The sequence below is a fragment of the Leuciscus leuciscus genome (assembly GCF_965113295.1).
Source record: "Leuciscus leuciscus genome assembly, chromosome: 14".
NCBI classification, from domain to species: Eukaryota; Metazoa; Chordata; class Actinopteri; order Cypriniformes; family Leuciscidae; genus Leuciscus; species Leuciscus leuciscus.
Genome location: NC_138738.1, coordinates 11104905 through 11121701, shown reverse-complemented (window position 1 = coordinate 11121701; position 16797 = coordinate 11104905). Strand labels below are relative to the sequence as shown.

At 38.3% G+C, this 16797-nt stretch overlaps 3 protein-coding genes across 4 annotated transcripts; 2 read left to right on the top strand and 1 right to left on the bottom strand.

Moving 5' to 3' along the window:
• The first annotated feature begins 557 nt into the window (after positions 1 to 557).
• ccdc36 (coiled-coil domain containing 36) lies at positions 558 to 4538 on the top strand. Of its 2 annotated transcripts, XM_082137151.1 has the most exons (8): positions 558 to 760; positions 923 to 995; positions 1147 to 1300; positions 1511 to 1662; positions 1781 to 1829; positions 1942 to 2032; positions 3227 to 3324; positions 3433 to 4538. In XM_082137151.1, exons 1-8 carry the CDS (start codon positions 718 to 720, stop codon positions 4447 to 4449), a joined length of 1677 nt encoding a protein of 558 aa, XP_081993277.1. In that variant the 5' UTR covers positions 558 to 717; the 3' UTR covers positions 4450 to 4538. The 2 variants fall into 2 exon arrangements, with proteins under 2 accessions (XP_081993277.1, XP_081993276.1); XM_082137150.1 differs by having other exon boundaries at positions 558 to 995.
• kbtbd12 (kelch repeat and BTB (POZ) domain containing 12) lies at positions 4475 to 8654 on the bottom strand. The gene is made up of 6 exons (XM_082137146.1): positions 8498 to 8654; positions 7042 to 8227; positions 6573 to 6843; positions 6221 to 6371; positions 5895 to 6092; positions 4475 to 5604 (listed from the first exon to the last, which is right to left on the bottom strand). Exons 2-6 carry the CDS (start codon positions 8121 to 8123, stop codon positions 5435 to 5437), a joined length of 1872 nt encoding a protein of 623 aa, XP_081993272.1. The 5' UTR covers positions 8124 to 8227; positions 8498 to 8654; the 3' UTR covers positions 4475 to 5434.
• Positions 8655 to 9763: 1109 nt separating this feature from the next.
• slc26a6l1 (solute carrier family 26 member 6, like 1) lies at positions 9764 to 16732 on the top strand. Its single transcript, XM_082137128.1, has 19 exons — positions 9764 to 10219; positions 10305 to 10444; positions 10526 to 10636; positions 10907 to 11082; positions 11801 to 11965; positions 12046 to 12198; positions 12549 to 12631; positions 13002 to 13149; positions 13240 to 13353; positions 13435 to 13512; positions 13631 to 13726; positions 13864 to 13970; positions 14087 to 14156; positions 14386 to 14478; positions 14945 to 15055; positions 15706 to 16110; positions 16189 to 16243; positions 16359 to 16504; positions 16628 to 16732. Exons 1-19 carry the CDS (start codon positions 10086 to 10088, stop codon positions 16649 to 16651), a joined length of 2409 nt encoding a protein of 802 aa, XP_081993254.1. The 5' UTR covers positions 9764 to 10085; the 3' UTR covers positions 16652 to 16732.
• The last annotated feature ends 65 nt before the right edge of the window (positions 16733 to 16797 follow it).

Below are 16797 nucleotides of genomic sequence, written 5' to 3'. Positions count from 1 at the left end.
GCATTTTCTAAGATGTATGGCTTTTATTATGGAGACACGACACGAGCATTTGTAGTTTTGGTTGCTAGGTTACAGTTTATTTTTTAATTTTTATTTTAATTTTTTTTTTTTTATAGCTCAACAATTTGGTTTATGGTGAACCACCACAATGCGAATGTTTAGCAAGATAAGTAATCCTAGTGGGATTTTATCGGTAAAAGTTACACACTATTTCACCGCACTATGTTTTTAAATGTCGCAGGCATGCAACCAGCAGTTTTATCATTACAAGCACGTAATGTAAACAGGAGTGCAACTGTAAATTGTAAATTGTGATTTCTTAAATAACTGAATATGTTTGCAAAATGCCTGTTCAAATAATGATAATAGGGAATATTAATTGTATATATATATATATATATATATATATATATATATATATATATATATATATATATATATATATATATATTATTTAAACACATTGTAAGTGGAAATGTATTTAAATACATTATAAGTATTTAAATAGTGCCATCTAGCGATCGCAATCAGCCTGAGCCAGGCTATGATTAAAGGGGGTGTCCACGGTCACGGTGTAGTGTACTGTTGGCTGCATGAACTGTTTGAATTCCGTAGCCCGGGAAAACTGCCGCAGTCTGTTGTAAATGTCACGTACTAACTTACACACAGCTTACTTAAACCGTAACGGCAAGCACCAACGACCGCCAAAATTGATTTATGTTGCCTCAGAATCATTACTGCATATCAAAGTCATTTACTGGTAAGTCACATTTCTTTAAAACGAACTAAACTAAACTAAACAGTTGTTTTCTCGCTAATTTATAATGAAAACACATAGCTTAGATGACGGTAGCCGTCCGGCTCCCGCGTAAACAGTCATTTATTATGACACTGATAAATGTATTTTTAAACACATTTTTAGATCTTGAAAGCCTGGATATGAAGCCCAATGTTTGGAATATTAAGGAGATGTTGAACATCCCCGCAACTTCTGGGTATGTCTGATACCTAAATAATGTACTAACTAGAGGGTTTTTGTCAGCTCACTTTTACTGTCATTTACACTTACACAAACTTTTACCTTAAAAGGGAACATTATAATCTCGTCTTTATATTATTGTTTATTCAGAATTATGTTTGTTATAGAGGGATAAAACCCAGTAAGGGTCCAACCAGTGACTACTCTAGCCTGACTGACTCTCAGTTTCTGTTGGGCTCTCAAATGTGGCCTGACAATTCACAAGGGTTTAGTCAGGAGATGAGTGGACAGAGCAGAGGTTCTCAGCATACATCCCAGGAGGTAAATATCTCGGTCATAAACTGTGTTTGTTTGTACTGTAGAACATGCCAGGTTTTATCTTGAGTAATATGATGAACATGTTCTTGATTGTTTTATTTTTTGGTCCACAAACCTTTCATAAATAACATTTATTGTGACAGGTTGTTGTGAAGGGAAAGTCTATGAAATATTTTAAGTTTCACAATTCCAAATGGTCTAAATCCTCTACAGATGAAGGACATGATGGTGTCCAGCAGTTATAGTTCTAAACCGTTTTTGTTTGGCGGTGATGGCAAAATCCTAAACTTCACTGGTGGCAAATCTGTTGGCATGTTGGACAGATTTGAAGAGGAGAAGCGAAAATCCAAAGAAAAATATGAAAGGTAATTTGTCTATCCTTGATTCCTGCTCAATAATAATAATAATAATAAACTATTCTACTTTTTCTTATAGCTTTGGTTCTGTCCTGACATATTGTTATACAACTTTTTCACTTTTTAGGGAAATTCTCACTAATGGAATTCTACAATTGCAGGAAACTCTGGAAAATGTGAGTATTGTACTTAAGGCATAGATACATGTTTAACACATTTAGAATATTTTCACTGCACATATTCACAGTTTCAATATTACTTGACTTTGACCTACCTCTTCCCTTTTAGACCAGAGAGACTTTATTAAATTGCATTGATGGAAGTAATGACAGTACCAGAAAAGTTTTAGTGGAGACAATGGATCGTTTTTCAAACACAAGTACGTTCTTGTAGTTTTGTATATTCTTCTAACTGTATGCAGATGGTTCTTAACAGTTAGCCCATGCTGACAACCGCAGCTTTCCACAAATAACACTACCATTAAAGATAATTATTATACGAGGTTTAAAGGTACACTATGTAACTTTTTTTTTTGTAACTCACCATTGGCAGGGCTCAATCCGAGGGGTGGGATAAACGGTTGTCTTTCAAATTCCCTCTGCACGCAATAGGGATAGCGCTACAACCAACCTGAGCGTTTTCCCACCAGCGGAGCTAGTTGATAGATTAAACTTTTGCCGTATCTGATCGGCAAAACTACGAACACATCTTCCTCTTTTAAGAATGTCTTAAGTGCCGTTTTTTGTTATTTTCTCAAAGAAAAGCTTAACTCCAAGTCCTCCAGAGTCGCAGCCAAAGTCGATTCGAAAGACCGCTGTTCGCCAGCAGTAGCAGCAATTCTTTTTCAAGTAGCAGGGAACCATCTCAACTCTGTTGTCATTATGTTAAGCCCGCCCACCGACTATACACAATGTGATTGGCCTGACTAGAGTTTGGTTTTTCTAGCTCGAAAGCCAACGGAGAGTTGCTAGACCACCCTGGCTGCAAAATAAAATTGGCTGCCACTAGGGTGCGTCTAGCTTTCTAGGCTAGTGTTTCTCTTCATATCTGTAAAAATTTTTGAAAAATTGCTCCGGCTGCTTTGAGGCATGTATGGCGTGGGAGTGGCATAGTTGTCACAAGTTCACAATGAGCGAGAAAGGTTGACATTGAGCACACTAAATCTCAAACCTCCCCAAAAATTACCTGTTTAAAAAAAATGCCTAAAAGAGCTAAATTCTATTAGTCTATTAATAGATATAGCTACTGTCCTCAGCTAGTCAGCTTGGGATCATTTTTTTCCAAACTGGTTATATCTCTTAAACCTAGTAGTGAATGTTTTATGAGCAGTAGGATATTCTCTCTCTTTTTTTAGTTATGAGAAAGAATTATATTCATCCGCACAGTTATGCAGAGCCGAAGCACAAAAAACAAAACAATGTTATTCCACAAAATGCATGTTTTGTTTTTTAACCGCTAGAGGGCCAAAAGTTACATAGTGTAGCTTTAAATAGCATATTTATATATTTTTAATATTTTAAATGTTGTAGATGTTATTTATTTATAACTTATGACATTATGTTGTCCATTGCAGTTGAAGGTTATTTAAACAGTGTGAAAGAGGGTATAACATGTCAATTTGAGACTCTGCAGAGCCAAACACAAATAGAAATGGCAGACAGGGAAGCCAAGGTAAGGACTGAACATATAACCTGTCCTAGACAATTGATGTAAAGCTATTATTAACATACTCTATATTGGCATTGCTAATAAAGCCACCTTTATTTACTTTTAAAATAGAGCAGTCTGGCTGCAAAAGAGTTGAGCTCAAACGTGCTTAACCTCCATCGGGATCTGGAACATCTAAAAGTAGAACAGAGCAAGGAGCAGGTCATGCTGGGAAATATTCTGTCTCAGCTTAGCACTTTGATTTCTACTCACAAGACAATAGCAGGACCTAGCTCTGCCAGAATGATTGACAGTGAGGTCCAGACATCACCTGGTCTGTTAGAGAGGTTCTGTATCATGTCAACTGAGAAACACCAAGAGAGCAAGATGATGTGCAACAGGCCTGTCATTTATTCAGGAGAAGCAGTAGAACAGAACCAGTGTCTGCTTACCACACAGAAGACACAAAACAGAAATGCACATGCTCTGCCTGTAAAAAGACAGCAGACAGCAGTCACAGAGGAGGTTTCCCCTGATGCTTCACAGAAATTTTGGTGCACACAGTTAGTTGAGACCAGACCTTCAAGCCCACTTGTGGATGCTCAATCCACTGCATCCATAGAGGACCAAGAACAACAGTATGTAGATAGACACCTGGTGCCTGAAAAACCATTGAACAGATTGGGCACTGATGCAATGCCACCACTGAAAGTACCTAGGAGGCGCCAAAAAGCCCTGAATTATAGGGGGAAAAGGAGAGCCTTGGTTCTCCCACAAAGACAACCGGTGAGAAAAAAAGGAGCAATGAAGTTTTCAAATGACAGCTTGCAGAATGAAGACCTTCAGTGTGAACAAAAAGACAGAGTACCTTTGTCTTCCCTTTGTGACAACTGGAAAGTGACCAACAAATCTGTTGCAGAGAATCACTTAAAACTACAGCAGCAAGCCACTGTAGCACCAGTCAGTAGATGTGTAGCTGAGCAACCACTAAAACCCTTCAGTTTGTGGTCTGAAGATACAGACAGTTCCCAAATGATGGTGGAGTACAAGATGACTGAGTGGGAAAATGTGCCTGAACCTAAAGCTAGTGTTATAGTAGGAGAAGGTGGCCTGTGGCAGCTCTTTGACATTACTAATGACTCAGAATAAAATGCAGAATACTTCCATACTGTATGCTGATTACATTTACATTTGAGAAATGATTTAGAGTATCTTCTATGGTCAGGTTTTTTTTTTTTTACTAAGAACTTGAAATTGCCTGTGAACATGTGAACCTTGTTCTCTAATCACTTTTCTTGCTATAGACAATATACATTTTATCTGTTCCTTTACTGTTGCTGTTCCTTGTTTCTTTTTTGAATATTGGCACATATGGATATTATAAAAACTCAAAGACAGTTTGGCAGACTTTACTGCCTCTAAAAGTATTGTTCTGTTTTACTTGTACCATATGACTCTAAAGCAATAACATTCAAGCACATTCTGTAATTCAGACATTTCATATTCCCTTTTGCAAATCATATTCCAGAAGTTTGTGAATAATTTGTTTTGGCCTTGCAAATATTTTAGACAACCTCTGTGTAACATTAACAGGTAAAATATAGTTAAAAATATATTCAATTTTGTTTGCATTTGAAACATGACAGATTTAGCTGTTGTTAAGTTTGACAGATTAATATATGTTTAGTAAATTGCATCGACTGCTTAAAGTTACAGTACATACACTGTATTGTGCAACTCTATGCTATACATTTTTACTATGCTAGTGAAGTAAAATCATATTTTAAGTTTCTCGGAGTGTTACTTTATTTTGAACTGTAAATTATGTGAGTTTTTCATCATATCATTTGTCACATATCTTAATACATACTATCCCCTCAACTATTGGTAATATCTAAAATCCAAAAATGTCGACAACAACAAAATCACTAAAGCACTCGCAGAATTATAAATTAAAATAGTTTGAAGTAAAAATGTATGAAAGCTCTACTCCCTATATCTACAGTTTTCTGGCAGGAGGATAAAAAAAAAACATGCAATTTATATTATTCACATGACAGAAGAGGAATTCTGTCATGTGAATAATATAAATTGCATAATTTTTCATGAGAAATCATTTTTGGAGAGATTGTTGTCATTCCTCTACCAAGTCAGCAGGAGGGGGTATGAGTCCACGAGGGTTCAGATTTGCCACCAAACATACATCGTAACTGTCGTGCATCAGAGCCTGCTTTGCCACCACAGTCCATACATTTTCCCAGGGATCCAACTGCAGGATGTCTTTAGTGATGTTATCATGGCGATCTTGGGAAAGAGTGGAGTACTTACAATGTTGTCTATTTTGAATGGCCACAGAGTATTACATGTATTTAACTGTTCAAGGCTAAACTAATGCCAAGGTGGTACAAAAGTGTTTCTGAACTGGCAATTAGGTTTAATGCTGCTCAGAGGTAGCATAAATTGCACAACAATTTTAACTGCATATTGTTATACTAGGGGCTGAGGTGGGTCAGAGCACAGAGCAGCCTTAACTCAGATATGTAAAGATGCCTAAGTGGACTGATACTTATATTACAATATATTTCAATATTTACCTGCTCCTTTGTAGTATCCACAGACATAAAGTTTTCCATCAACAACACCAGCATTTGATGCATTGCTGCGAAGTGATAGGAGAGACCATGGTAAAGGAGGACCATCCCTCCAGAAATCGCCATCAGGGTTGTAGATCTCTACTACATTAAGGCAGTGACGTGACTGGCCGCGATCCACACCTTCACACCCAATACCACCTGCAGAAGGAGACACTGAAGCTCATTTTACAGTACAGTATAATCTTTGTAATTGCATGGGTGATGCCTAGCTTTACTTTTTAATAAAATAAGTTGTCATATTGCACTCATCCTGTTGACATTCTCACCCAGCACATAGATTTCCCCATTGAGTGCGACTGCACTGCAACGGTATTTTGAATATTTCATAGGGCCTAGTTCACTCCACTTGTTGTTCTCGGGGTCATATTCAAGCAGGCGATTACTCATACGGTCAGGCTCGTCATCTGTGCGGAACGACTGCCATTCATGAGACATGGCAGAACAGGTGCATTAGAGCGAAAGAGAGAAGGCAATAAATACACAGTTACTGTGCTCCCCCACTTGGTTTTATTTTCCAAATTATAGCGATTTATTGTTTTTTCACCATCCAGCCTCCATTCTTATTACTCTTCTTCTGCAATATAAAGATGACAGATTTCCACTATTTTGGTATATTACCTGTGGAGTCCGTCCCCCAAGCACATAAAGGCGACCCTTCATCCGAACTACACTGTGATAGGCAAGGGGCATGGGCAGAGGGGCACCACTTCGCCATGGCCCACCCTGTAGAGACCAGCGCTCAACACTGTTGGTGATGAGGTACTGGTTCTTCAGCTTCATCTGACCTCCAATCAGATACAGGTTGTCTCCCAAAGAGCTCAATGCATAAGAGTCACGATACTCTGCTGAGCTCAAGTGTTTCCAGGATCCTTGGGCTTCCTTGTTGTACCTGAAAAACACATAACAAATATTAGATTTTTGAACTGAATGTTTTACTGTCTGTAATAATGTGATATATTTTCTCTCATTTAAATTTAAATTTTAGGTGCTCTAATAAACACATTAGTTTAAGGTTTTGCTTGATACAGTTTATTTGTTGCTGAAAACATGGGAGTATTACTGTCATTTTCTCCTGCAGAAGCCTCACATGAAAATCTCGACGTTTCTGTCTTTCTGCCTCGCCATCCTTCTGGCTCCCAGCTCTCCTGCCACAACAATTTCATTCCTCTCAGTTACCACTCCAGCACAGACAAATCCAAGCGCATCACCGTATCGTGGGGAGGTGATAAACAGAGTCCGCCCGGTGTTGGGAGCATAACAAAAGCTGCGCTCGGTGTAGCTTCCATAACGTGAGCGTATCCCTCCGCCATCATTACCAATGCAGAGCAGGAGGTCCGTGGTCTCCATACCGTAGCGCAGCTTCAGTCGGCGGGGTGGAGCATCTGAATCCAAGCTTGCAGTTTCAATTGCCTCTTCCATTATCTGAAGACATTCGGCATCAGCTAGCAGTGCTGTGTTCCTTTTCATTGTCCCCTTCAAGTAATCCACACCCACCAGTGGAAGACGTACCTTCTTTAAGAGTTCTGGGAGGTGCCCGGCCCGGTTCTCTTCCACTGACCCTACACCACCCGGACTGTACTTCACCCAGCGCATCACCACATCCAAAATGCTCTCTTCCCGTGAAATATTAAGGTCATCTGAGCCCAATAACATCCCTAACTGGTGAGCCTCCAACTCCAGCACCTCTTCCCCAAGGCACACTTCAGTGAAGTGCTGCCGCAGATAGCGCTGAGCCTGGTCGGCCAACTCCTCTGCCCCTAGATCCCGGGCATAATAATAGATTCCAAGGCAATTGGAAGCATCCATGTTGTCAGTCATGTAGATCTGACAACGCCTGAACACATCATCCATTTGTAGAAGAAAAGCAGCAACAGAGATGCCCTGCACATTGGATGCAGTGAGTGGAAGTTTGGAGCTGTACATGTATTCTAGCAAAAGGGCCAGGCTTTGTGCCGGCATGTCTCTTAACACCACTTGACGGTTGGTACACTCGCGCAGGCCACAGGTGAACATTACGCGGAAGTATGGACTGAAGGCAGAAAGCACCGCACGGTGGCACGGGAAGCTAACACCCTCAGCGATTAGAACCACGTCTGTTAGCTGCTCAGCATCCCGCATTCGGTTTAGCTGTTCCAACAGCGTCAAACCATGCTTGGCTCTCAGATCCATTTTGTTTTTTTGTTTTTTTGTCTTGATAGCTTAACTTGAAGAAGTGTTAGCCTTAGCCTAAATACATCCTGGAGGTCCTTAAAAGAATGTCAAGGAACATGCATCTGAAGAGATAAAAAAAAAAAAAAATTTTAAGCAAATGCAGCTAAATAACAACTTGCTGCGACATGCTAGGGCACCCTCAGTAATCCACAGAACTTTAAAGAAAGTTCAATTTAATGAACCAATAATTTTATCTTGCTCTAAGGGTCAGTGCTAAACAGGTCAATGCTCCGACATGTCAACAAAAAGACAGTTATTGTTGTATCAGTCACAGTATTGGCAACAAGCGAAGTCTATCGCATTATATTAGCACATGCATCAATGAATCGTACCAGATCTCTGGCTTCCTGTGGTGTCTGCCTTCAGGCAACAATTCGTCCATTACCCACACTCGACACAAACACGCTTGCTGCCTTGCGTCTGACAGTAAACACTGGGAGAGGGAGCATGCTCTGTCAACCTTCCATGGCCATTCCCACTAAGCAACAGCGCTAAATATAGACCATGATTTGTCAAACAACTGAAGGGAAAAATATTCAACATGTTTTCTTGATCACTGAATATAACTTAACATTACAGCTTGTGTAGAAGGTATTTTTTGTGTTTTTTTTGTCACTTTACTTTCCAATGCTTATGTGTTTGTTTTTCTCTCATGGAATCTGAGGAAAGGCCCTCATGAGACATGAGAGCTAAGGTCAAATTTCACCCCATCATGCTCTTAAAGAGACCACACAGTCTATGTGTAAGCATTTGTTCTTTAATGCAGCTTCTTAACAATTACTTTTGGTGCAATAATGGCTATTTATACATACATTTTGTATTTGTGTTATCAAGTTTTTGATGAAGCAAATCCAGAACTAGTATTTGATTCAATTAAATACTTCTTAATAGTAAACAATATTAAACTTTTATACTCTATATTATTAAAAATGTATTTCCTTTTTTATTTTTAAGTTTGCTTTTGAAACTCTGCAATGTGTGCCATGCTTTTACATGCAAATTTACCTTTTTGTTGTAGTGGGGATGTAAAGACTTTTAAAAGCAGTAAAGACTAGAAGAAGCCAACTGTTTTTTTGTGTGTGTTTATTTATTTATTAATTTTAAAAAATCCCCCTGAACTCATACTATGCCAACTGTACAAACAGATATCTTAAAATAGCCCCCCTATGCCCCCTATTTTCTTCAATGTAAAAATAGGACCACAAGTGTATCGGTTCAAGTCAGAGGCCTACACTACTCAATTATTAATATATTAACCACAGAGGAGAGATGTTAAACCTTTAACCCCCCCTGCACTAACTCCCCATTCCATTTATTTAAAGCCATTTTAAGGACCACTTCATGTGTTGCGAATTTACAGGATGAATGATGTCAAAACATCTCTTCCTGTCCTGTCATTAATTCATAATATGCTGCACATCACAACGGAATTTTCTACTGGAACAGAAAAAGTTTCCATCGCAGTTTACCTTAGAGTGCACAAAGAAGCTACTAATGAACACAGGAGGAAAGTCTGAGTCAGCATTTGCACTCAAATAAGACGAGTTGTGAGATAACGATCAGGGCTTTTTTGTAAATTCCATTTTTCTATAATGACATGCAGATTGGCAATATTCTTGTTAGCTTGTTTTGCTCATTTAATGCTTCTGAAATTGTATGTATCCATTAAAATTATTACATGCTATTACTTGTTCTTAAGTTAATTATTAGTAGAAAGCACAGCTTCAACCAACCTCATTATCTCCCCTTTTAAATATCTCACACAGCTTTAGAGGGATATCAGAGATTACTGTCACGCAGAAAGCTTTATGAAGTTGTATTGATGTACTGAGGTCAGTGTAATTTTGTGCTTTGTAATTCATTTTTATCTTGACACAGAATAGACCAATTATAGTAGCTATACTGCACAAAATAGAGAAAATGGACTCAGGAAATGCAGAGTATTGTATACAGAGAGAGGTTATAGATGAACAAAGGCTGAAAGAGCGATCACAGAGAATGGACCATTCCCAGACCAACCTTCCCATCTCCCATTGGCTGAAGAAATCACTCAGGTAAGATATAGCAATGAATGCAACTGTTAGTGTGAATAAAAACAGCATTGTTTGTAAGCGTTTTATTTTTTATTTTATTTTTTAGTTGTTCGGTACCCAAACTGAAACGTACCATAGTTGGTTTCTTGCCTGTTCTGTCCTGGTTGCCCCGTTACTCCATCTGGGATTATGGCATGCCGGATCTCATTTCTGGCATCAGTGTGGGCATTATGCACCTTCCACAGGGTAAAGCATGTTTCTTGACTTTTTAATGACTGAAACATACAGGGTAATCTTTGTTTGAGACCTTGTATTTGTGTGTTTTAGGAATGGCATATGCTTTGCTGGCCTCGTTGCCTCCAGTATTTGGACTCTACACATCCCTCTATCCTCCCTTAATTTATTTTATTTTTGGGACCTCCAGACACATCTCCATAGGTGAGAGCCTAATTTATATTTGAACACTAATGAAAATTATTAACTTTAGTTTATTTTATTTTGTCTAAATGGGTTGTTTTCTGCTTGAATCCTTTGTACATTGTCTATTTTCATTGAACTTCACAATGTTCTGACTTTGTGTGTGTGTGTGTGTGTGTGTGTGTGTGTGTGTGTGTGTGTGTGTGTGTGTGTGTGTGTGTGTGTGTGTGTGTGTGTGTGTGTGTGTGTGTGTGTGTGTGTGTGTGTGTGTGTGTGTGTGTGTGTGTGTAGGCACATTTACTATCCTCAGTATTATGATTGGTAGTGTGACAGAGAGACTGGCCCCAGATGCAGATTTCCTTATTTACAATGGCACTAATGTGACTGAAGAGGTGGATATCGCATCTAGGGACTTCTACAGAGTCCAGGTTGCTGCTGCCACCACTGTACTGGGAGGACTTATTCAGGTGATAAATAAAAACACATACAAACACAGACTGATGCGAACACACAAAAATGTATATACCTAAAGACATGTCATTTATAAATATACATAGAGTAAATATATATATATGTTCTACCATTCAAAAGTTTGGGGTCAGTAAGTTTGTTGTTGTTTTAAGAAATAATACTTATTCGGCAACGATGCATTAAATTGATCAAAAGTAAAGTAAAGACATTTACAATGTTAAAGAATTCTATTTCATATAAATGCTATTCTTTTGAACTTTCTATCCATCAAAGATATTAGTTTCCACAAAAATATTAAGCAGCACAACAGTTTAATAATAATAATAAGAAATTGTTTTTGAGCACCAAATCAGCATCTTATAATGATTTCGAAATGGTCTTGTGACACTATATAGACTGGAGTAATGGCTGCTGAAATATATATATATATATATATATATATATATATATATATATATATATATATATATATATATATATATATATATATATATATAAACATGGTTATTTTAAATTATAAAAATATTTCACAGTGTTACTGTTTTACTGTACTTTTGATCAAACAAATGCAGCCTTGGTGAGCATATGAAACTTTTTTTGAAAATAAATCTTAATCGACCCCAAACTACTGTGCATGTATCCACTATTGCACATGAATTATAATATATCAGTTTCACATTGTAATTTAATACAATCTTGCATTCTCACTCTTAGGTTGTATTAGGCTTGGTGCAGTTTGGGTTTGTTGGTACGTATCTTTCAGAGCCGTTGGTCAGAGGTTATACCACAGCTGCCTCCGCTCATGCTGTAGTAGCCCAGTTAAAGTACATCCTTGGAGTCTCACCCAAGCGCTTCAATGGACCTCTGTCTATTGTCTATGTGAGTACAATCTAACAGACAGAAACATGCATTAGATGTGCATGCAGATTTAAGCATAACTCTGTAATTTCTCTGTGTAGACTCTAGCAGACTTGGTTAGGCTGTTGCCAGAGACTCATCTCCCAACTCTGCTGGCTAGTGTTGTGGCCATTGTGGTTCTCATCACTGCCAAAGAGCTTAACAATGCGCTCAGGCATAAAATGCTGGTGCCTATTCCGGTGGAACTCTGCACTGTATGTAATCCAACATTTTTTTTAGATACTATCTGCTTCTCTTCTTCATTGTTTGATTCAATCCTACCCATAAGTTGTACTTCGTAACATTTTTATTTAATAGGATTCATTAAATCTCTAAACCAGTATCTCTGTTGTATCTGTCTGTAGTGCCTTTCCTTGATGCCCTCTCTGTGCTATTAATCTGTCAAGTCAGCATTTCAACTCTGCATTATAGTGTTTGCATCATATCTCCTAGTAATAACTAATTGCACCTAGTCTGGCTTCTTATTTACTACAAAGGAATCGTTAACATAATTTTACCCTTAGCTCATGAAATTCATGAAAGTTTGTATATGCTTTTATGCTAGATTGTAGTGGCGACCGTTATATCATTCTACACTCGGCTGAATGAAAGCTATAAGATATCAGTCGTTGGCGAGATCCCAAGTGGGTGAGTTTTCACATCAAAAATATTTGTATTTTTAAATAATAATTGTTTTTTCTCTCAGTTAGTGGTGTTTGGGAAGGCAAGCATTACAATGTTATTGTTACCATTTATTTGGGGGACTTGGGGCAACCATCCACAACACTCTAGCAACACACTAGCAACCACCTACCAACACGTTAAAACTATTCAGAACACATTAGCATCTGCATAGCAAGGCCATGATAACCACCACTAGCATTGTTTTGGCTCACTCACATTTTCTTCAGAAAATTGAAAAATCAAATATGATCAAATATTGGAAAAATAGTTAAATGACTTATGATATTATTTCAAGTGCATGCATTACTGTGGTCGTTCTGATGTGTTTTCTCAGACTTCAGCCTCCCGGGGTTCCAAACACACGTGTCTTTTCTGAGGTGGTGTTGGATGCTTTTGCAATAGCCATTGTGGGTTATGCCATTTCTATCTCTTTGGGCAAAACCTTTGCTCTGAAACATGGTTACAAAGTAGAAAGCAACCAGGTGGGTAAATCACCATAACACAAATGGAAATAGACAATCAGATAACTACATTACACAGCTGATCTCTGTCTTTTTCTGACTGTGTTGTAGGAGCTGGTGGCTTTGGGTCTCAGTAATACGGTCGGAGGTTTTTTCCAGTGTTTTTCAGTTTGTTCTTCTATGTCTCGCAGTCTCATACAGGAAACCACAGGAGGCAAGACACAGGCAAGACAAATGCATTTGTACAACTTAGCGAATGCATGCATTTATATATCTATATTTGCTCATCACATTGTGTTTGTTTAGATTGCAGGAGTAGTGTCTGGTGTAATAGTACTGGTGACGGTACTAAAGTTAGGCTCACTTTTTCAGGAGCTGCCCAAGGTATGTATAAACAATCCTCTGTGCAGACTATGAGTCAGATTACCAAGCTATTTTTTACTTTATAGATTCATTATTTTGGTACGAGCTATGAATAAACATTCTTTGTGTGTCTCTCTAGGCAGTTCTTGCTGCCATTGTATTTGTGAATCTGAAGGGAATGTTCAAGCAGTACTATGACGTAGTCACACTGTGGCGTAGTTGCAAGATTGATCTAGTAAGTTATGCTAGTCTCCACCAAAAATCTACAAGCATTTAGTGGTGCTTACTGAGATTCATCTGAATCGCTTACCCAAAGTATTGGTTTATCTGTACTTATTTAGTCATCTTTATGCTCTGTTTTTGTGTTTGTAGTTGATATGGTTGGTGACATATGTGTCAACTGTGCTCTTTAATTTGGATATGGGTCTGGGTGCCTCCATGGGTTTTGCTCTACTCTCTGTTATCTTCAGAACTCAACGGTTGGAGTCTTTCCTTGCTTCTTATCTTTCAACATTGTTTCTCGCTCTTGTCATGTGCTTCATTCTCTTACTGCATCATATCTGACCTTATCGCATGACTTCTATGTGTGTCTAAGGCCCAGTTATTCACTACTGGGACACCTGCCTGGCACTGAGCTATATCTAGATATGGAGACACACAAAGAGGTGAGTATTACATTAATTAACTGCAATAAATAGACAAATAACCAAAAATGGCCCTCAGTTCGACATTCCTTTGCAGTCCTGCTAAATGAAGAAATATCAATCACATTCCCACTATTACTCTATTACCATGTAAATAGCAAACAAGACTTCATTACGCCTGTGTGACCTTTTATATTTTCAATGTATCTACCTCAGCAGACCTATCACAATCAGGCTTTTTGTTTTGCAGGTGAGGGAGGTACCAGGTATCACCATATTTCGCTCTTCCGCCACCATGTACTTTGCTAATGCTGAACTTTATCTTGAGGCCCTTAAAAAAAAGGTAAAATTATTTGTTTGGAACTTGGTATACAATAGAGTATTTCTTTTTCAGTACTTTGGAATGTCACAGTGGTTCTCAACCAGGGGTCTGGGGCCCACTAGGAGGCCTCAGCAAACATCCAAGGGGGCCTTCCATACAACATGGCTCGAAAATCATTTATAAGACAAAACATAAACAAAAACAACCATGCCAAGCTCTAAAATATTTTATTATGTACAAATTGTGAGTAAAAAATAAAACATTTCTGGATTTATTTTTATTTTTATTCTAAATATTTTAGTCATGTTTTAATTACAGAAACTAGGAGTGCCCATAGATTAAAATACGTTTAAAAAAATAAAACTAGGGATCCTTTGAATATTTTTGTGGTTAGTGGGGGCCGTTGGTGTAAAAAGTTTGGGAACCACTGATATACCTACAGTATATTATTTTCGCTAATGCATATTAATTGCTAATGTTTCCGCAGAGTGGCCTGGACATTGGGAAAATGCTCACCTATAAGCGCAGACAGGAGGCCAAGCAGAGACGCAGAGAGAGGAGAGCAGAGCGAAGAGCCCAAAGAGAGGCTAAAAGACAGGTAGAAGATCTCTGCTAACTGTTTCCATGGTTACTGGATAATGAAATGATAAACTGCACCATTAACATGAGCTAGTCCTAATCCTGTACTATCATGTATGTTCAGTCTGTTCCAAAACCTAGTGATCTTACAAAGGCAGAATTTAAAGGCGGCATGGGTGACGCAAAGGCTGTTACAAAAGATATCGGGTACTTATGCTGCCTCCCAAGATTTTGACCTAATTTTTTCCAAATTATAAGGAGAAGTCAATCCCAGAATGCATTTTTATGAGCTCAGTGAAAACATATTATAGTTATAAAAATTGGAGACCATCAAAATAAAGTGAAACCAATTTTTTTTTATTAATAATAAAAACATTTAATTTAACACTGAAAGGCGTCAATAAAAATAGTAATTTCAAATGGATTATTCTACATAATATTTGTGTGTGCTGTGTATATTCATGCATATATTAGCTTAGCAACATAATAATGTCAAACTCTACTGAAATCAGATGTTTCAAAGTAGAGCATTTCAAAACAGTCACTTTTAAAATAACTCCATAATTATTAAGTTGCTGTGTATCCAGGAAGGAGCATGTCTATGGTCAAACACCTAGTGAATTCATCTGCTCAAATCTGTGAACTGTCACTTTCATTCTTCCTTTACAGAAAAGAGCTCTCAGGGAAGCCTCTCAGCGATCCAAAAAGTCTGTTTTTACAGTGGAAGCTGAAGTTAATGGAGACATTCACAGAGAGGTAGAGCTTGGCTGGAGAGAGAGGGAAAACAGTACAGTGTTTGTAATACCTGAGACAGCACGGACATCTGATGGCTGTCACACCTGGATGTACCTGAAGGGCACTGACCCTGACACCGCCACCCTGGGGTCAGTGTCAGATCTACATGACGGGGACACCACCACGCTGGACTCCAGCAGCGAGGACACTTTAAGCAGGGATCTGGAGAGGGTTTCTCTGGGATCCCTGGGGAAGTGGACCTGGGACATCCATTCCATCATATTGGATTTCTCCACTGCTAACTTTATTGATACAGTGGCCATTAAGACATTAAGGAATGTAAGTGCTTCAAAAGTCCAACAGAGAAAAAGTGACTTTGCATTGCAACCAAGCTCTCATCACCATTTCTTATTGTAGATATTCCACGATTTTGGAGAGATCGATGTGGATATTTACTTGGCAGGCTGTCAAGGTAATGGGTCTATCATCATTACTGTTACAGTGGACTTCAAAGATCAGCCTTCCTGTCAGATGTTTTATTTAGTCAATGATTATAATTTGTGGCCTGTTCATTGTTTTCACTCAAGCACTGGTGGTGGAACAGCTTGAGCGTGGCGGCTTCTTCTCTGATGTCATCACTGAAGGTCGTGTCTTTGCTACTGTGCATGATGCTGTTCTGTACTGTCTCAAGCATCGGGGAGCTGTGACCATCCACAGCTATGAGAATGCTCTGGTAGGTTCTATACGTACAGTATGTGCTCACCAATATCACACTTACAGTACATATACATGGAATATGATTATGGAATGATTGTTGAATATTATCATATACATGATTTCTAACTTCACATTTCAGGATATAAGTGGTACCAGACTATGAGAGAAGACTGATTTCTTGATTGATGATTCATCTTGCTCCTACATACAAAAAAGTAAACCTCTCCAAGTTATGTCCATGAAATGACTAATGAAGCATGTCTGATACTTTTCTCTAAATTAAATACTTTTGTGTATTTTTTGGTTTAT